A 20,697-nucleotide genomic window follows, 5' to 3' on the forward strand; every position below is an offset into this window, starting at 1 on the left:
TGTGGAGGGCCTTAAAGGGCTGGAAATCGTGCATATCAGCGTCGGAAGCACGTTTCGACTCAATTTGAGCGTCAATAAATACATACACGAGCGCATTTGCAGCGATATTCACGTTGTCGGTGCGACGTTCTCACTCGGCGGCCGCTCGCACGGCGATCAGCACACTGGTTTTGTCGGCGTCGTCGGCACGAAAGCTTATCACACTACGATCACTCGCTGTCGACGGTTGCGTGGTTCGGTCGCTTCTTCGTCATATACTTGTATGACAATATAGGTCTCCCACTGGCACAGTATCACAACTACAGCCGGCCGAGCGTTGGCGCCGGCGTGAGGTTGACTTCTGACCGACATCGGTGTCGTGTCGGCATATATTGCGATGTACCGGATGTTAACCGAATATCGCTGTGAACAGCTGAAGTTTCTACCGAAACACAGCGCAAATACCGCGTCGTTGACCGGCCCAGCGCCGACAATAGAGTTCGCGTGCTCGACGGCTATGCTGCATACGCGTGTGTCGTCAGCTGCACGAACCGCCGACGCCGTACAAAACGTTTTCGGCGCTCGCCGCTAGGGTACAGCGCATGCGCACTCGGGACATGCAAAAGGCGGATTGGCATGCACCGATGATTATGTTACATAGAAAGTTGGCTCGCCGTGGCTCGCCCAATATTTTCAAGTTTGCGCGATTTCTTGGAAACTAGGATGTTATAAGCAAAATATGGTGCAATTATTGATAATTTTTATCACTCACTGTGTTGCCGTGTACTATAAAGTGTCATGCAGCTTCAAGGCACTGCATGATTGCTGCTTTCTGTTTCGGTGGAAGCCTGTCGATCTTCTTCTTAAGTGTACTTTCTTCAATCGCGTGATTTGCCTGTTTTTGCTGCGTGAGAGCCTCGTCCAAGCATTTCGCTTTGGCTCTTAGGCGGCGCACAGTAGCTTGGGTCCTTGCCTTTAGCTTCCTGGCGTAATTTTCCTTACGCTTTAGCTGCCTAGCTCGACACCTCTGGTTGAGCAGTAGCCTTCTGAGGTACTTGCAGGCGATGCAGCACTTCTCAGGGCCACTTACAACCCCATTGCACTTCATGTGGTAGAGGCTTTCATTCCACGTTATGTTGGAGCTGCGCGCAAGAGGGAACTCTACCGACTGCGCTGCGCCAGAACAGAGCTGCATGCTGTCAACAGCCTGTAGGAGGGATGCAGGATCGCAGTGCTCATCAAGTGAGAGCTCGACACCACGTACAAACACTTGGCGTTCGATCATGCTGTCCCCGCCACGAAACAGCACAAGCTTTTGAGCATGAAGCAAGCTCATGTTTGGCCCCGGTAGGCAGACGCTATATGCGACAAAAAGGGGACTTTCAGAAAAAATGTGCTTACCCCACTGATTGGACGGCATGATCACATTTTGGTAATCCACAGAGTTGGCGGCAAGCGTGGGTGCTTCATCCGATGTGTCAGGTGAGGCCACGTCTATTCGCGATTTTTTCTGTGGAGGCGCAAACTGTGGGTCCAACCTTTCTTTCAGATTTCTTTTCTTGAGCACTGGCTTGGAGAGGTACTTGGGAAAGTTTGGAAAGATCGTCGGTATCGCATCCGGCTGTAGAAATGGCCTGCTCCTTTCCAGGCGCACCAGTTCCCCATTGATGATGTGTTCAAAGTGACACGACACAAACTGCGGATCGAAATGCAGTTCGCACACAGCAGCATTTCGTTCGAGTAGCTTGTCAGCTCAAGGTATGTTGCGCTGCCCCTTTCGGTTTGTCTCCTCGCCTTTCGGTACCCCGAAGAGCGACAACTTCTTTTTGCACGACTTGTAACCAGTCGTGCAGCCAGGCACAAAACAGTGACTTTGACGGCGGCTCATCCCTAAGCACTTGTCAGCACCGCACAAAACATAACTTTGCACAAGAATTTCCAACAAAAAGCGGGAGAAACTTGCGGACCAATTCGTATCGGGTACTCAGCGCGACGTATAAACGAGTGCGAGCGCCCCCCGGCAGATGCATCACAAGGCGGCAACGGCGGTTGCCATAGGAGCCACCGGGCGGTAATCACACTTCCCCTATTCTAGCCACTGTAGCACAGTAGTTCGCCGCCCCAAAGTGCCATGCTCTCCAGCTGCCTCACGTTGCAGCATATACTGCACTCAACACCCACACTGCACCCACACTGCACTCAACAAAGCTGCGGACGATGTTCACGGAATCAATAACTGCCACTAAAGTGGGCGTGTGGGTGCTTGACTCCAAAAATATGGACTTGCTGGATATTCCGGACTTCAAAAATGCACCGTCAGGGTTCCCATTGAGTCCATGCATTTTCGCACTCAATTTTTCGGACGAATTGAGACACGAATGTTCGATTTTCCGGACTAAATCGCTCGTTCCGAGCCACGCTACCCAAACTTGGAGGACGCCATGTTAGATTTTGCACTGGCTTGGATTCCAGTGGCTCGCTCTATAGCCTCCAAGATTAGAGCTCGCACCATCCTCCAGTCTCGGAGGCCACGCGCGCTTTCACAGAGAGCGAACGCACGGCGGAGCGCAAACGCAACTTCCTCCGTCGTGCCAAAGGCCGTGGGGGTATGGGAGGGAGGGAGGGGGAGCAATGTTGTGCTGCGGCACCAAATGCGTATCTTGCAACAGGGCGCAAGGGGAACTGGCGACGCTATCTCCCATGCAAAAGGAGGAAAGCGGAAAGCAGCGCAGGATAGAGAGGGGGGGGGGCAACTTCTACTCTTCAAACTGTGTACTTAGCGCCGGTGCAGATTGTCACGTGCACCGTATCTTGAAAGCAATCTCCAGACGGCTCTGACCTTTGTAGGCGCCGTGCTTTCGCCGCTCACGTTTCCGTTGAACCACAGACTGCACGAACCTTCGCTCGCGGCGATGGCTGCGCTCGCTAGCGCCAGCATTTTGACAGTATTTGTCTACGGTCATCGAGTGTGATCTATTCATGCTTGCGTGTGCGCACTGACACCACGCTTGTTAATTCAGTTAGTAAGTTTTTTTTTTCTCTAACGTTTCGGTTGCTATTTCGAACGCGGCGTGTACACTGAGCAGGTGTCTCAGAGACCCATGTCTCGGTGATCGGCGCTACCTCCTGTGCCTTCGGGAGAGTTAAAAGCGGTGCAAAGTTCGTTTTTTCGATCTCCACGGCGAACTCCGTTGGCGGAGATTGCCAACGCGGTGACGTTCGCGTCGACCGTACACGGAGACGACGTCACTGCTGTGCAAATCCAAGCAAGTCGATCCCCTCCAAGCATAGTATGAGGCAGGGCATTATTAGAGATTTTTTTTAAAGCCGCACTAAGGGGCCTAAAATTCTTTTTTTTTTCAGCCGAACGAGTTTTTCAGATTAGTTTTCAGTCCCCACGAGCTCGGAAAATCGGTTGGCGACTGTACGGAGTGCCCTAACCTAACAGCCGCACATTGCTGCCAGCCGAAAACTTCGAATTATCCGAATAGAGCCGTGCGGCCCATTCAAATTATCCGGTATAATTTGCATCGAAAATCACGGGACCACTAAAATTCTTTGAAGTAACCGAAATTTTGAATTAACCGAGTTCGAATTACCGCGGTTTTACTGTAGTTCCTCCATAAGACATCTGCTTGCCACTTTGTGTTCCTTATGCTATACAGTGTCTACTAACATGCAATTAACAAATTTCTATCCAGGGGTTATTTTTTATTTGATTTCATGAACAATGACAATTTTTTATTTTCACTTAGATTGCCACGCTGCATAATGTCATAATGGAGCTAAATATACCGTATTTATTCGAATCTAGGCCGATAGTTTTTTTTCAAATAATCACATACGAAACTCTAGGGTCGGCTTAGATTCGAGGATTTTAAAAAACGCGCCAGTTTTTAACTGAAACTGATAAATGTGGTGCATAGTTAGCGTCATCTAGAAAAGTCAGTATCGCAGCCGCTACTAGCCGCGCCAGTAGCCAACTGAAGTACACGAGCGACGTCGCCATTTTGACCTGCGTCGTATCGGTAGTATCGGTATGGTGCAGCGCGCGGTGTGGCGTTATCGTAATGGCACCGAATGGGCGATGCCACTATAGTGCCGCTTTCTAAACGAATACTGTATTTACTCGAATCTAACGCGCACTTTCAACACGACCCTAAATCTGCGTCGGCATTTCAAGATGGCCGCCTCGCACGCGCGTCGAGCCTAGCTACCGTAGCATGCGGAAGCTTCCTCCGTGTGCTGCAGTACACGTGCTTAGGCAATAGTCTACCGTCTGTCTTCACGTTCTCAGCATCTGCTCTATCTATCAGCATGAAGTACCGAGTTCATCATGATGCCGCATTTAAAAGGAAAGTGATCATCTGTGCGGAGACGGACGGAAATCGGGCCGCATGACGGGCGTTCGGAGAATCCGAAACTTGCGAGCGGGACTGGCGCAAACAGAAGGAGAGGATTTTCGCCAGCAAAGCAATGCGGAATGGTTTCAGTGGACCGAAGCAGGACGTAATCTGCGACGATCCACTCCGGCGATACGATTGCCGTGGCCCTATCTTGAAAGCAATCTGCGACGGGTAAAGTACACCGCGCGCCGTGTTTTCGCCGCGTTGAAGCGAGAGGCATGCTAGCACGAAGGCGCGCTTCGTCTCCAGCGTTTTGACAGTTCGTTTCCGCGGTCAACGAGCGAGATGTGTTCATGTTTGCTTGAGCGCGAGTAACACCGTGCTTGTTAATAGCGGTCTACTAATTTGCTACCGCATTCGATGCATCGCCTTTCGGGCGAAACTGCGACTTTTTTTTTATTCATCGTAACATCAGTGCATCGGGAGGAAATTATTTTTACAAATGACAGAAAGTTGTATTTCAGTTTGAAAGCATGAGGTGCGCGGTACTGGTAAAGGACTTTTTCCTCACGGAAAACGTGTGCGCGTTACAATCGAGGAAGCGTGAGAATCGAGTAAATACGGCAGTTGTGCTAGCCGTACAGGCATCGTCAAACGTTCAAGCCGGGCGGAACTTCGGCATCGGTCTGTCGTTTAAGGGGAGATGGTTTTTGCGTGCGCCGCAACGTGCGCTCCTTCCAAAAATGCAGCATCTCTAATGCGCTGGATGGTACTGAATATAGCGCACTGTTTGAAGATGTCAGCAGTAAGGAAGATAGCGACGAGGCTAGCAGCGATGGTGACATAGAATGAGCTCGGCATGTTCATATTTAATAAATGCTGTTTCATTTTGCGAATGCTGTCCTCGCTTTTTCGTTCGGCCTACATTTGAGGTAAGTTTTTTTTTTTTTCTGACTTCGAACTTTTGGGGGGTCGGCTTAGAATCGGAGTCGGCCTAGATTCGAGTAAATACGGTAAGCATGCAGGCCCGTTTCACAAACATACTGCAACAGCGACTTTAAAAATGCGTTGCCCAGAATCCATCTTTCATAGTCTTCTACTTGATTATTGTTCAATTTCAAACATTTAAGAACACTTCCGCAAATTGTCTTTGTCCCAGGACACGTCCAAAGTAGATGGCAGGCATCCGCTGCAGACCTAAGAGCAGAGCACTACGGACACTGGACAATGTCTTCGCATGGTTGACCCCAGGCACAAGTGATGGCTGGTGTAAGGCCCGCCCCGGCCTAAAGTTTCTGAAGAGAGACTTCCTCCAAACGAGAAAGATTGTGTGGAAGGCAGCAGACACGCAGGGGGATGAGGGCACGCTTGTGACACTGAAGGATGGATTTTTGGGCAATGAAAACAGAGTGGGGGTCAGATGGAAGGGAAAGAGGAGGAGTTATAGGTGTCGAGAAAGAATGAGCAATGTGGTCCACAAGGTCATTGTTCTGGTCAAGAACATGCGCCTGCACCAGTGGACAGTAATGTTCACACATGTAGAATTGTTAATTTTGTGTATCTGCTCACAAATACGCAATGTTTTTGTTACTTGTTTTAAGTGCTTAACTGCGCCGAGGCTGTCAGTACTGACCTACACCATGTTTGCAAACAACGGTAGGCACCATTCATCCCAAGTCCTATATTCCAGGTCCTATACCGCCATCGCGTACACTCCACCCACATTCGTCGCCCTCACTTGCATGCCTAGGTTGGTGGGTTTTTTTTTGGAGGGGGGGGTTGAGGAGGTTGCCAAAATCATGATTTGAAGCGGGCACGCCGTAGTGGAGGACTCCAGATTATTGTTGACTACACGGGCTTCTTTACCAGGCACCCAATGCACGTTCTTGCATTTTGCCCCCAGTGAAATACGACGGAACGAGATGGATAGGCCTAGCTCGCTGACCGCCGCAATGACGGCCGACGGCGCCTCGATCTGGCCGCAGCTCGTCATAGCGGACTTACTTTTTACAACGCGCTTAATGTGGGTTTAAATGAATTGGTTTTCTCAGTGCTGTGGGTGCGCATAGCAAACGAAACATAGTACTTGCAAGCCACCCAAGCCGCCTCGCTGAGGAGGTCAGTGTTTGCTTTCTGTCTGCAAGAAGAAACATCGTCGAATATTGTTGCTCGCGATCACGCCAGTGGTTTAGTACTGGGCACTGCTTTACAAAATGCACGCATTCGATATAATTTTGTTCTATTAGGTACTATTTCGTGAAAAAAATAAGCTGTAGTCGATTTCTATGTCGCCGTGAGCGGTGATAGAACCGATTGCCTCGGCTCAGTGATGGGACTGGTGAGGTACCAGCCCTATTACGACGCTGGCTGTGTAGGCTCGCACAATCTGAGCTGTTGGCCGTGGCCGTCCGATCACTCCAACTCTGTACCAACTCTGTACATTTTACTTCGGGCGTGGAGTTTAACATGTTAAGGCGCATTTATGACGTGCACACTGCAATTAACCTAGCTTTGACCGTGCTGCCTGTGTATGTGAACGTGTGATAGGATATCTACACTGCAGGCTGCTCAATCCTTTGAGATTAAAATAAATTTGAATGTGACGTGCTTTGAGGGGAATCTGCTGGCTCGACCTACATTCAAGGCTAATCCTAATCTAGCTTTCCCACAGTGCAGAAAGAAATTGTAATGACATGCTATTAACGATCCTAAGATCATAGGTTGGCTAATACACGCCACTCAACATAACAGAGAAGCTTAACTGTTATGAAATGTCTGGCGCATAATGGATGATCTGGTATCAGAATCCAACTTTTGCTTTTGGCCGCGGCAGCCCATTGCTTGCGATGGTTTTCATTAACAGGAAACATATGAAAACATGAGCCCCTTGCGTATTTCGGTGCAACACAGCTCGTCGACATACCGAGTTTTCTTCGTTGCAAAACCAAGAATAAAGACTTCACACACAAAACTGCACACCCACCCGCGAAACCCAGCGGCTACTGCGGCACGAGTGGCAGAGTGCTTACCATGCGAAACTAACTTGCGACGACAATGACAGCGCATTTTTGTGACGTAGCGCCGTGGTGTAGGAGTATAGATGTGGGCTTCATTGATATTAGGCAGGTTGGCAATGGTTCCAATCGCATCGTGTACAGCCTGCAGCTCAAATAATAAGAGGTCTGAAAATTCAGTTGCATAGCTGCGAGTGGCTTGGATCTCAAGGTGCGTCGGACTTGAGAAGGCTATTTGTCCTCCTTTTGAGATAACTGTCGTGTCTGTGATATCACAAAGCGTCCCCTAAGTATGATCGTTTCAGTTGTTGCAATTGGTTGAACCCGCCGGCGAAGCTTTGTCATCTTGTTATTGGTTATGCATGTATACTTCCATAGTGGAAGATTGTCCAATGACAATTAATTTCCAGTTATATTTGGAACTAATTATGCCAGAGGAAAAGTAATTGTATTTTCGGAACCTGCTATAGAAATTGAACAAGTGGTGTGCTAAGTTTCACCAAGTTAGCTCACAAAATAAGTGAGATGTACAGTCGAACCTCGCTATAACGAAGTTGTACTTGCAACAAAAAACTTTGTTATATCACAAATATCGTTAATTTGAGGTTTCGTTAAGGGGGGGCGCGGGGATCAGATCGCGAAAATCACGAGAAAAATCGGTTTTTGGAAACCCCGCATTTCATTATCTGCAACGCCTAATCTACGCTGTATCAAAATGGTTTGGCTGAAAACGCGCTAAAAGTGCCTGAAAAAAATTAATTTGTCAGTGCGCAGGGCGAGAAAACAGCTTTAAATCACGCAAAATCACCGCCGTTCGCGGAGCCATATCTCGTATTTCCCGCCACTGAGCGCCGCCATCTTGGTATCGTTCGAAAGCTCAAAGTTTCGCCGTTCCGCTTCTCAATTCGTCGGTCGTCGCCATCTTGTAACAAACGCACAAACACAAAAGAAGCGCGGGTCTGCTGGAGGTAGTCACACGGGCCCTCCGATGAAAGCGGGCCTCCGATTGGCTGCCGTGGTGAAAGGCGTCTTCCCATTGGTTACTGCTGCGGCAGCGAGCAAGATGGCAACCGCAGTTGTCTGCTTCGCAAACCATGCCGGCGTCTTCACTTGACATGCAGAATTCGGATTTCTGAGAGCGCCCAGTTTAGTTATGGATCGTCGCTTGTTGGAGATGAAAGTTTGGACGAAGCACGCCTTCGGAATACGGAAGCGCAAGCCTCCTACGGCGAGAAAAATACGGCGATTAGCGGGAGAAGCGGAGGAGCACCCGACTGAACGTGCCGCGCTACCTTGCACCGTGGATTACGTGCCGCGCTATCTTGCACCGTCTGACTCAAGCAGCGAAACCGACAATTGCCCTGTGCCATCGGTACCGACAACGCAGTCGACGGAAGACGCGCCAACGGAAGCTCCCGCGCCTCGGTGTACGGCCGCGCGAATCAGCCGAGATCGTATCGACGCGGGTCGAAGGTCACCATCGCCGGCAAAGACGGTGTACTTAGTTTGGTGCATCGTGCGACACGGACACGCCGCCTCCGAGCGAGCCCCAACCGTCGACGAGCTACAGTGTGATAACTGAAGATTCACCGGACAAATAGTCGCCCAAACGGCGCACGATTCAGACGCGTTTCGTGTCAGCGGTGACGGCAGAATCGCGAGCATGCAGCGTGCGCGACTCCCTTCGCGCGATGTCCACAACTGAACGGAAGTTCAATTTGATGGACTAGCCAGGCTATGAAATTTTCAAAGCCCACCAAACGAAGAGGCAAAGGTGCAAGAAGGTGCTTGGCAGCACTGATGCCAAAAATTACCGCCCTGCTGCGTTCTAATAAACCTGCCCTGCTTGCAAAACTTTGCAGGTCGTTTTCTCAATAGAGTTTTTTTTGTTGGTCACCTCGCTCGTGGAAAGCATAGCACAACAATGGCTGGACCGATTTTGGTCCAGTTTGTTTTGCTGTGATCCATAAACTGTGCTGCACATCAAGACAGTCTTGAAATGTTCATTTATTTTTCCATTATTTAATTATTTCAGAATGACTACATGGCTCTATGCAGTGAAACACAAGTCACATGCATGTCATATCGAGTAAAAAATTATGAGGGCACTAAAAAAAAAATCTAACACTGTCTTGATATAGATTAGACATTTGGGCAAACATACACAGTATTCCCAGTTCCGTACCATGTTTCGTTACTGTGCCAGGCTTTCCACGAGCAAGGAACTTGTAAACTTTTGTAAATTCTTATAAAACAACAACTAATGAAGATATCTTAATGAAATTTTAGATTTGCCTCTCTATTGCAATGTACAGCGTGTGTGCCAAATTTCAGCCCTTTCTGTCAAGAAACAAAAAAGTTAATTTTTCATCCCCTCCTCCCCCCCTTAATTCAACGGAACTAAGATCGGGAAATAAAAATAGTTCGTTACATAGCAAATTTCGTTAAATCGAGGTTCATTATATCGAGGTTTGACTGTAATTTCAAAGAATTGTCAAAGCAGAATAAACCGGCTGGCATAGCAAGTGCATGGTGGTTGGCCTCACTTGAGCAAGGAACGCATGTCGTTGAGATCATTGTGCACGGGGGTCCCCGTGAGGGCCCAGCGTGACCATGCAAGCAGGGCGCACGCGGCCTTGGCACGCCGCGTGTGCAGGTTGCGGATGCTGTGTGCCTCATCCAGCACCAGGCGGCGCCACCTCACCGTTAACAGCGGAGACAGCTGTGTGGACAGGAAAGACAAAAACGGGTATGAGAAGCAATCAATTTAGCACAACAAAGCCACACACATAGTCACCAAGGCGAACACGCAATTAATTATTATTCTAACTGGGGTTTCTCAAAAGAACACTAAAGGCAAATATTAGGCCAAGCTAAAAGGATATGTTGCTCTTCCAAAGCGGTTGAGGTTCGTAGTTGATCGGATGGTCTAGATGGCATCACGTTTTGCCGTATGCACGCAACCACTTTCACTGTGATTCAGCACGGACCATCATGTTCTATGTTTTTTGCAGGTAGATTTGAATGTCCATAACCCGAGCCCAATCCAAGCTCAAGAAATCAGGTAGCTGCATCAAAATAACAAGTGCAATTCAACATTAGTTTGATCAGTTCATAACTTGGTTGTCGTAGTGCCTTCGAAATCTTAAAGATAATGAATTCAGCAGACATCTGCAAGCCGAAGGAAGATTTATGGTAGAGAAAGTCAGCATCTGCATGGAATTAGCATGAAACTATAAAAAAGGAAAAAACTTGAAGAGGTTCTGAATTCCAGATTAGTTCGGCTCGCCCTTCCATCTGCTTGTCTCGCCATTATCTTAGCTGCCACAGACAATGCCTTGGGAAGGCGTTCATCGTCGGTTTGGTCTCTGTACTAGGACCAATTCTTCTGCAATTGTGAGACTTCTTTTGTAGCTTTGCACTATTATTCTGTTATTGAAATGAAATAAAAGGGAGACTTGTTCACATTACAGTGTGATGGCTACTCCATTTCACTTGAGAATACTATTGGAATGATGGGACGAATACTAGAATAAAAGGTAAACGAGCACAAGGTAGGCATTCCGCTATGTGCATTCAATAAAATTTGGCTTTAAATGTCAAACTGAATTTTGATGAAGAAATAATATATAAAAGACAAACAATACAAATCCCCTTACCCATGAGAACCTGCTCAGGTGCACCAAGGAAGTGCTTCATAACGATATTTCACACAAACTGACAAAAATAAATCTAAACAAAACATATTGACTATAGGACATCACGAATGAAATATTTTCATGTCTAAACATGAACTCATAGACCAGTCCTTTCTTTTTCTACTGTAACAATAACTCTTGAAGCTTAGTCCTTTAGAGCAGTAGTTTTGCACGAATGGCCTAGGTTCAGTCTGGGCATTCCAAGTGATCTTACAAAGTTCATTGTTCCAGTAGGCTTTGACAACTCTTTTTATCCCATACACTTGGTCACAAATTTTTTAGAGCTTCCAATGTGAAATTGACAAAGTGAAGTGAATAAAGATTATTCTATTTGTATTTGAATTGCTAAATACTCACATACCCTTAATTTAGTGCTTGTTTATTCAGCACATTCAGACCAAGCTAAAAGCACGACATGCATACAGGGCCATCTTTTTGCAGCGATGCCTTTTCCAATGCAATTTCCTTTTCGCGCTTTGTCAGTAGTAAGAGCGATGCTCTGTCCGCATTATCAATGGGATTAGCTGACCGTGAACGGTGGACGACAAGAGTGGCATAGAATCTGGCAGAAGGAATCGCTACAAAATTGCAGCTCAAACTTGGTTAATATAAAATGGTTCACAGTATCACGGATATAGGCAGCAATACCAACCCCACTGTTGCCAGCAGCATCAACGCGTGCCCAGTCACTGCTGATGGTGTCGTAGGTGGTGACAACCAGGTCGCAGCGCGCGAGCTCCTGCGGGTCACTCGTGCGGTTGCGGCCATGGTGCAGCTGCACCTGCCACCGATCGGGCAGGTGCCGCTGCACCTCCTCCTCCCACTGGTGCAGCAGAGACAGTGGGCACACCACCAGGGTCCCACCCCTGGGTGATGCAGCAGCCGCTGTTTCACAGTCATCGTTGTCATCTGCATCAGAGTGCAGTTGTAACAAAGAAGAAGTGCACAGATGGGCGCCTCAAAAGCCTGACACACATAAGGCTGGGTTGGAGAGACATGCACAAAGATATCACCACGCTTTCTGGCCTGTGATTGCTCAATGAGAAGAAAATGACATATTTAAAGATAACTGTTTGCAAATTAGAAAAAACAAATGACTCATAATGAAGTTTTGTTTCTTTTCACTATTATAGTCATACCTCGATATAACAAAATCGCATCTAACACAAAAATGCCTTCACTATTTCTGACATTTGTAATAACTATGTATTCCTTACATGCCGATATCAGTGACAAACGCTTTAGAGCACAGCTCTTAGGCGCCCATTCCTGTGTTGTGCGTCGGCGTCCCTCGGCGTAACCAAGCGAACGAGCACAGCGAAGGATGGAACACCGAATATGGAGCACAGCAGGGATGAAAGATGACAATAGTGAAGAGAGCGCAAGGACAAAAGTGGAGTGTATGGCGAAAGCGTGAGAAGAAAAGCATAGTGCCGTGCAAGACGTGTTTTGTGGCAATGATCACTATGAGATGGCACCAGAATAACGCGTGTCATCTGTTCACCGATGACGCCATCGATAAGGCATGTGGCAAGCGCATCCAGCAATACCACATATGGAAACAAAGCGCTGCATTAGTGGAGGTCTGTCTACGACGGCTGCTATGAATCGCGGCCATGCGTCACTCGCACCACATTTCACTCCATTTGCAATGTGCCGCACGAGACAGCTTGTCAGCGCCAGCCAATGCATTGCAAAAGGAAAACATATACAGAGCTTCGCTCAAATTTCGCACTAAGGAGTATTGTAATCGTCGGTAAAGTTTTTAGATTTACTTTGTTATATCCAATGATAATTCATTATATCTGTCTTCGTTATATCAAGACTCGAATGTATTCAACATTTTACACTTCTCTGAAAATTTACCATTTCCAAGTACAGTGGACTCTCATTAATACGATCTTCACGGGAACCAGTAAATAAAGCGTATCATCCAAAAATCTTATCATCCAGCGTATTATCCAACCAAATCGTATTACCAGGAAAAGTGAAAAAAAGGTATCTCGAACAACGTATTACGCAGAATCGTATCGAGGTTCCACTGTAGTGGGTGTTTGTTACTTTGGTTCAACACTTTGGGTTCAACAACTTTGGTTCAAACCAAATTTTTTTGCTTTATTCAACTCTCCGGTCATTCCAGATTCTCTTGGAATGCCAATCCCCTGGATGCCATCTAGAGTTAAGCTCACCTTCAGACAAAAAACACATACACCTTCCACAATAGTGTGTGAACTCTTAGTTGTGCAAGAAAACTTGCTGCAAATTTGAAACCAGCATGCCAGAATGCTTCAACAGTGAAAGCTTTACCGAAGTCATTCTCAAATAACGGAACTTATTTATGTCCCTTCCTTAGTACAAGTACGGGACAATGGTGAAATATATAAATGCAAGCACAAGAAGCACGCACCATGTTTGTTGCTATTTTCGATGCCTGAGGCTGACTTGTGTGACTTGTCGCTTGACCGTTGCTGCTCAATCAGAGTCAACATGGTCAGCGTCTTGCCCAGACCCATTGCATCAGCTGCAGAGCAGAGAAGAAAATGCATGGCACTCACATTATTACAACTTCCAGGCAACGAGCTCACCCATACTTAATCATCTATACTTATATATTGTATACTTATTTACAGGGGTGGGACTAGCCACAGTCATTTTGGAGCAATTTTTGGAGCAAGTAAAATTGCCTTATGGAGCAGCTTGGCGCAGACAAAATTGCATTTTGGAGCAGCTTGGAGCAGCGTAAATTTTATTTTGGAGCAGTTTGGCGCAGGCCAATCTAAATTTTGGTGGAATATTGGAATAGAACAGCGAACTTCGAAACCGCGATCAAACAGAAAATAAACCAGCACAAAGCGCACAGTGGAAGCACGCTTTGTAGCTATAGCTTTGTAGCTATAGTGGGTCGAGCGGAGCCATAACGCATGTTTTCCTGTAAAGGCGAAAACATAGGTGGAGCTACAATAGAACTATATATTCTCGCACGAACGCTTATGAGGATAGTGAAAAATGCTCTCAAATTATGCTGTCAATCGATGCGCTAGCATAATTTCTGGGTCACCATTTGTCACCGCATACCCAGAGAGCCGCAATCAATCCCGGGCTAGTATAACGTAAAACTATTCCAATCTGTCTTTATTGCAATAGCAATTATATGGACACTCCAGGCACGTTTCTGCCGTCGTCCTGATGCCCCTTATAAAGAACAGGGGCGATAACATTGTACGTCGCCGCGCACCGTATGCTGTATGTGCGAGGGAAAGCGTGCTAGGGTGAGCCGACGATGACGGCTCAATCTAGCGCGCACTAAGGAGGAGAGCGGGGAGGAAACGCGCTGTTTTGTCGTGCGCAATGCACCGGGGGAAGATTGCACTTCGGCGGCTGCTTCGTATGGCGCGGCCGCACTGGCCCTATTTTGAATGCGATCTGCGATGGGGACTGAGTGCGAGTGCTGATAGCGTCATGTGCGCTGTGCTTTCGCCACTTAGTTCGCACTGAAGAAAGAGGCAGCACGAAGGTCAATTCGCTCGCTGCTGCTGCCGCGCTTCCTCACTCCAGCATTTTGACAGCGAGTTCCCACGGTCATCAAGTGAGATGTGTTCATGTTTGCTCGTGCGTGCATGACACCATGCTTGTTAATTTAGTTAGTAAGCGAATGTTTGCAAGCTTATACGGATGATAAAACTACTATCCTTACTTCGCGTAGCTGTAAACTAATTTGCAGTTTCGCCTTCTGGGCGAAACTGCGACTTTTTATTACAAATCCACCATTAGCCCTTCGCGAAATGTTAAAATGGCTCAGGCCTCGCCCATATGGGCATAAAAACCGATTGGAATATTTTTACGGTATACTGGCCCTGGGGACAGAGACGCCCATTCACTGAACCTGCTGCAGCGCACGCCTCCCTAAAATCTAGTTCGCTCGCAGCACCCTCAGCTAGGGAACCGTAGTCTAGTAAACTCTAAATACAGCCGCCCTGGCCGTTCCAACAGCAGTGACAACAGCCGGGAGTGGCCGCGCGCACGCTGGCCACTTGCCGGATCCGCCAAACAGTCCAGTGTTATAAGCGCGAAAATCACGAGAAACTGTGCGGGAGGCGCCGTCGCGCAGTCTGTGGAATGAGAATGAATGCGTTCTCTTTTGGGGAATGAATTACCTCGCTGTTCACGGCCACTGCTGGAGCACATATGCCAAAGCGGTTCTGGCGCAGCGTGGCGTAATTTCGGTAAATTTTCTGTGTTTGGCGCAGGAATCTGCATTTGTATTAAAATGGAGCAATTGGCGCAGGAGTCCCACCCCGGTGTTTATCTTTCTCCGGTGACCGCTCTTCATGACCACTCTTCACTCGCTAACAAATGTTAAACGTTATCACTTGGCGCAGGACGTGCCTGCATGAATTCGGAAGTTTCTCGAATGTTATCAATGGTTTTATCCGTTGTCTCTTGTCACCGAACCTTGTGTAACCTTATTGTATGCGTGACACTAATTGTGTAGTACTTTCCGGAAGACACGCGGGCACCATCGATTACTCTGGAACCTCTGATGAGTCATGTATAAATGCCGACACGCTTGACCTGCTGATCAGATTTTCGACGATCACCAACTGTGCTCCCCGCTACTGTTGTGCTTCACTGTTGCTTGTTTTTTTTCTGGGCACAGGTTTGCCCAATAAAGAGTTAATCTCATGATTTACAGTTTTCACTAGTGTATTCTCCATCACTACAATGTGATAATATGTATATCTGTGAAAGATTGTGGCAGTAGAGGAGGCGAAAAAAATACACGTATATAGGGGGAAAAATGCAGCTTCACTCAAAATGCTAAGCAATGGTAGCTATAACAAATCACTAAACAGCTATAACAAGTAAGATTAGCAATTTTACCATCTGTATAAATTCCAGTAAACATTCGCTGACTAAATAAATTACCAAGCATGGCGTCGCGCGCGCATAGGCATATGGCCATGGAAACTCACTGTGGCAACAATGAAAATTAACTGGTAACCTTAAGAAACCAAGGTGAACCTTCACTAATTCACGAGCAGGTAGCTTCACGTTCAGGTGGCTCACGATACAGTATGCTGTGCCAAGAATCTTAGTCAAACAAGGGTGGTGACCGTCATGTGCAGTGCGTCGAGGAAATGCATGCAGCAGTACGACAACACCTGCTTTCTTGTTTTTGCTCATGCCAAATCAACTGATTATTCACGATTAAATCATTATTTGAAAAATTGGAGGGTTAGAATTGCCCCGCACAAGGCACTACTGGTAATAAAATCACCTCCAGTGCCTTGTCGAATGGGTGCCGCAGTCCTACACTTGACCTGCCGAGGGGGTTCAAGCCCCTCCTAAATAAATGGAGGGGGGCCGGGACCCCCCCTGACTTTAAGCACCGAATGAAACATTACTTAAATGTGACAGTATACAGTTAAACCTGGATATAACGCAATTGACAAATTCCCGAAAAATTTCGTTATAAAGAGTATTTCGTTAAAAGAAACAACTCTTACCGTATTTACTCGATTCTAACTCGCCCTCAATTGTAACACGCACCTGTTTTCATCGAAGCACTCATCCTTGGAATGTCCCACCAGGTACCGGATGCGTGGACGTGTGTCGTTTCGCACAAGCGCGAGGCATCGGAAACGAAGAGCAAGCGTCACGATGGCGTCTTAGCGTCGTATAGTGTTACAGTAGAATCCCGCTGTTACGTTCCCGGGGGCTGCGTTTTCCCGGCTGTTACGTCGTTTTCGGCCGGTCCCGGTAAAGCTCCCATAGTACCCAATGCATTGGTAACCCCGCTGTTGCGCCGCACCTGTGGGACCGTTCCCGCATCATACGTTGCGAACTGCCACCCCGCGCCGGCCCGAGCGGCCATTTTGACTTTTCATGTCGCTTGCTTGGTGGCTTGACGATGGCATTGGCCGCCCAAAGTGCCGGGGGTGACAACTATGACGCATTTTGGTTTCAGCCAAAAAAAGTATGCCTCTTGAGATCCGTATTTGCTATATAAAGATGGTGTCTATGACGCGTTGTGGCCCTAAAATTGGTTTTGGCTCATAGATATTCCGTATAAAGTCCAAGGGCGATAACGCAGTCGCCACGCGCCGTATGCTGTATGTGCGAGTGAAATCGTGCGAGGGGAGCCGACGACCGCGTCTAAATCTCGCGCGTGCAAGAAAAGCAGGGAGGAAGCGTGCCTTCTCCGGTTGTGCTCGAGGCACCGGCGAGGGAGCGAGGGGGAAGGGATAGCGGGGCGGCGTTGTACTGTACTCTGGCATCAACTGCGTACTGCGCGGCGGCGCGCGGTCGCGCGGGCTGTATCTTGAAAGCGATCTGCGTTGGGGCAGAGTCTAGCAGTGTAGGTGCATTGGCGGCTCGTAGCTTTGTGCGTGCTCTGTGTTCTCGGCGCTCAGTTTGCGTTGAAGCGATAGACAACAGCACGAAGGTCACTTCGCTCGCTTCTCCACACGCCGCCAGTGTTTGACAGCGCGTGTCCGCACTCATCGAGTGTGATGTGTCACAGCGTGTATCAGCGCGTCGGCAACATCAACTGGAAAAGGAGAGAGTGCCGGCTTGGCGGGCTAGGCCAGCTGCAGCGAGCAGCAGGATCAGGTTTGAATGAAGGGAGGGGGGAAAGGTCATGCCCGCAGCGGCAAGATCGCTGGGTCGAGGGATGCAGGCCCGCCTCGCACACGCACGCACGCACACGTGCGCTCGCTTCGCATTCTGTCGCGGCGGAGAAGGTGCTTCCGGTTGCTGCTCACCTAAAAATGACAAAATTTGGCGCGAAATCTCTAGGTTGTCGGAGGGGAAAATTTGTTATATCGAGGGGGTCTCCCGCTGCCACTTCCGTTACTTAGAGGTCTCAAATACATGTGCTTCTATGGAGTGACGGCGGGAAATAGAAAAACTTCGTTAAATTGTCACGGGTCAACACGAACCAGAGACCACACGTTGAACAAGACGGCGGAGCAGCTTCAGAATCACCAGCACAAAGACATCTTCTTCGTCTTCGAACACCCTGTCCTACTACTCAGAGTCAGTTAATGCATATACTGTCATCGTCGTTTAAACGTCTATAGATAGAGTACGCGTCAATATGCAGGAATTCGTTATATGGAGGTTCGTTATAAGCAGGTTTAACTGTACTATAAATGTGTCACCCCTGTTAACTGAAAACATAAAAGACCAGCCACATCTAGAACATAAACACTGCGTTTCAGCTGCATCAAACCATAATTCTCATGTCAGGAGAGACCGAGGTTCTTATCATGCCAACAAGCCACCCAGCGATCATGTGCCACACAGCTACAATGAATTAAAACTAAGTGGTCCTTCAATGTGCCAATCCTGTTCAGTGCATAGACATCTACACACACAGTGTAAATAAGGCAATACAGTTATTTCATCATACTGTTCTAATGTACTAGTGACTTCACTTAACGGACACTTCTCATTCAGTTGACAGACTCTTGACAAACACCAGATACATTTTTTATTTGCCCAGTTCATTCGCTAACTGGCAAAAAATTTTCATACATAACTTTTCCAGTTACAGCTGAAATGCTGTGCCTGCGCTGTGCATTATAGTTTTGGTGGAGAGAGGGCTGGCATTGCTTGGAAGGCAATTTACCGTATAAACTTGTGTAAGGGCCGCACCCAAGTAATGGCCGCACCCCCAACTTGGCCGCCTAAAATTTGAAGAAAAAAAATTTTTCCAACAGAGAAGTGCTCAGAGCAAGTACTGCTGCGATTCCATGCACGCGCATTGGCAAATTTTTGCGCGCTGCACACTTTCGCATGCCACTACTAGACAGCGAGAGCTGCGTGTTGACCTCTGATGCAATGGTAAATTCGTGGACCCGGGTTACGGACAAGTCACCGGCTGCGCCGGCACCATTTTGACCAATAGCTTCAGTCCCGTATAAAGGCCGCACCTCGTCCGAATTGTGAAAACAAGTGCAGCCTTTACACAAGTCTATACGGTAGCTTTTGAGGTCCCTCAGAAAGAAAGCTTCTCAGTGTAAGGAAAACTAATCTGTATACAGGGATTGAACCCAGTCCCTCTACCTATTGGGGTAGTCAGCGTAGCCCTGAGCTGCCCTGAGTTAGCCAAGGATGTTAGCAGTTAGAAGTAAGGATGTGCAAATACCCATAGTAGATTTCCAATCGAATATCTAATAGCAGAAAATAATCAAATTTATTGCTGAAAAATTTTGTACAAGAAAAGAGCGTTGCACATGCTCGGGAGTTTCCTAACATCGTATAACAAGAATATCACAAGCTATCAGTAACTTGGGTATACAGAAATCAAGATATATAGTACGGTGTATTGGTATTAAGGCAAACTTCAAATTAGTATGTGAGCATCGATTACAAATCAGTTCTAGTATACGGAGGACTGGAAGACATATTTTTATAAATAGAATGCCTGTTTATTAGAATCAAGTGCTCTGTTGTTATGTTCTACTGTACACCAATGAGGTTCTCAGTTTAATAGTGGACCTGTGTTTTATGGCATTTTTATTGAATACAGAGTTTTGCTTTTCAGTTTTCTTCCAAATTCCAGAAGGGCTTTCCCATCTTAACGGCAAGTCGGTTATTGCAAGCAGTGTGTCGGAATGGAACGAAAAAGAATATTTTTGACCGGAACGAAAATGTAACCGAAACTTCATTCATTATTTTGTTCCTGAGTGAAACCGAAATATCTTTGATCGGTTTTCAGTTCAAGGTGAAAGTCGGCAATCCGCAGCAACCGACGTCAGGCAACGTGAGAATTAGCGCTTACCTCAAGGGTCCGCATAAGTGCGTATCTCAGGCAGCGATAGTACGAGCGATAGCCGGTCGAGCGCTCCCCTAATCTAGGACTGCTGCTCGCTACACCAGCAGATCGGGATCGTAGCAAAGCCCAGGGCTTGTGCGCTGAGGCGCTCATCGTTTCGTTTTCTACGGGTACAACGCTTTGTTACCGAAGCGTTATCGTTTGTTTATGTTCGTTTTATCAGAAAACAGTTGTCTCGCCTTTCGTTAGGTACACTCGATGACGTGCTGCTTCAGAGATCATACTCAGTGCCTGGACTCGAGGCACTGAGCATGATCTCATAATTCATAATTCATAATAGCCTGAATACCGCGAAGCAAGGACGACCTCACTGAGGACGAGACGACTAGTGAAGCCCTCGTCGTAAGCTGCATCACATTTGCACTAACGTTTCAAAGCACGCGCAAAACGGTTACCACGCTATAGACAAATAAATTGAGAAAAATATTTGAGAAATATATTGAAAATGTTATTCTCAAATTATTGAGAAAAATAAATACTATGTTTTTATCATTATTTTGCTTGAAAATTTTTGCATGCGAACCAGGACCGTTATGAACCGTTGCGAAGCATTTTTTTTTTTCGTTCTGGAGCAGAACGGGAACGAAACTTTCTTCAGTGGAACAAAACTAAAACCAGAACGAAAAACATTTCTTTTCGACACACTTATTGTAAGGACAATCTGCACGACATACGAAAACGAGGACATCGCATCACATGACTCAGCCACTGCTCCATGCTTAGCCAACATTGGCACGTTGCTCGAGTCAACCGTGATCGATGCCGACAGTGACTAGCATGCGCCTCTTTATTGTTAGGTTCGGCAGGATTTGCCACCT

The 20,697-nt window shown here is 47.3% G+C and overlaps 1 protein-coding gene across 2 annotated transcripts in view; it reads right to left on the reverse strand.

Annotated features, from left to right (window-relative positions):
• LOC119441469 (transcription termination factor 2) overlaps nt 1-20,697 on the reverse strand; it is a 109,392-nt gene that overhangs the window by 80,368 nt on the left and 8,327 nt on the right. For both annotated transcript variants that reach the window (XM_037706088.2, XM_037706087.2), the window contains exons 5-7: nt 13,445-13,558; nt 11,690-11,946; nt 9,886-10,061 (exon numbers count right to left, since the gene is read on the reverse strand). In XM_037706088.2, coding sequence (XP_037562016.1) covers nt 9,886-10,061; nt 11,690-11,946; nt 13,445-13,558 — 547 coding nt within the window. The remainder of the gene's footprint in view (nt 1-9,885; nt 10,062-11,689; nt 11,947-13,444; nt 13,559-20,697) is intronic.

The sequence above is a fragment of the Dermacentor silvarum genome, chromosome 2 (genome assembly GCF_013339745.2).
Source record: "Dermacentor silvarum isolate Dsil-2018 chromosome 2, BIME_Dsil_1.4, whole genome shotgun sequence".
In the NCBI taxonomy this organism is placed as follows: Eukaryota; Metazoa; Arthropoda; class Arachnida; order Ixodida; family Ixodidae; genus Dermacentor; species Dermacentor silvarum.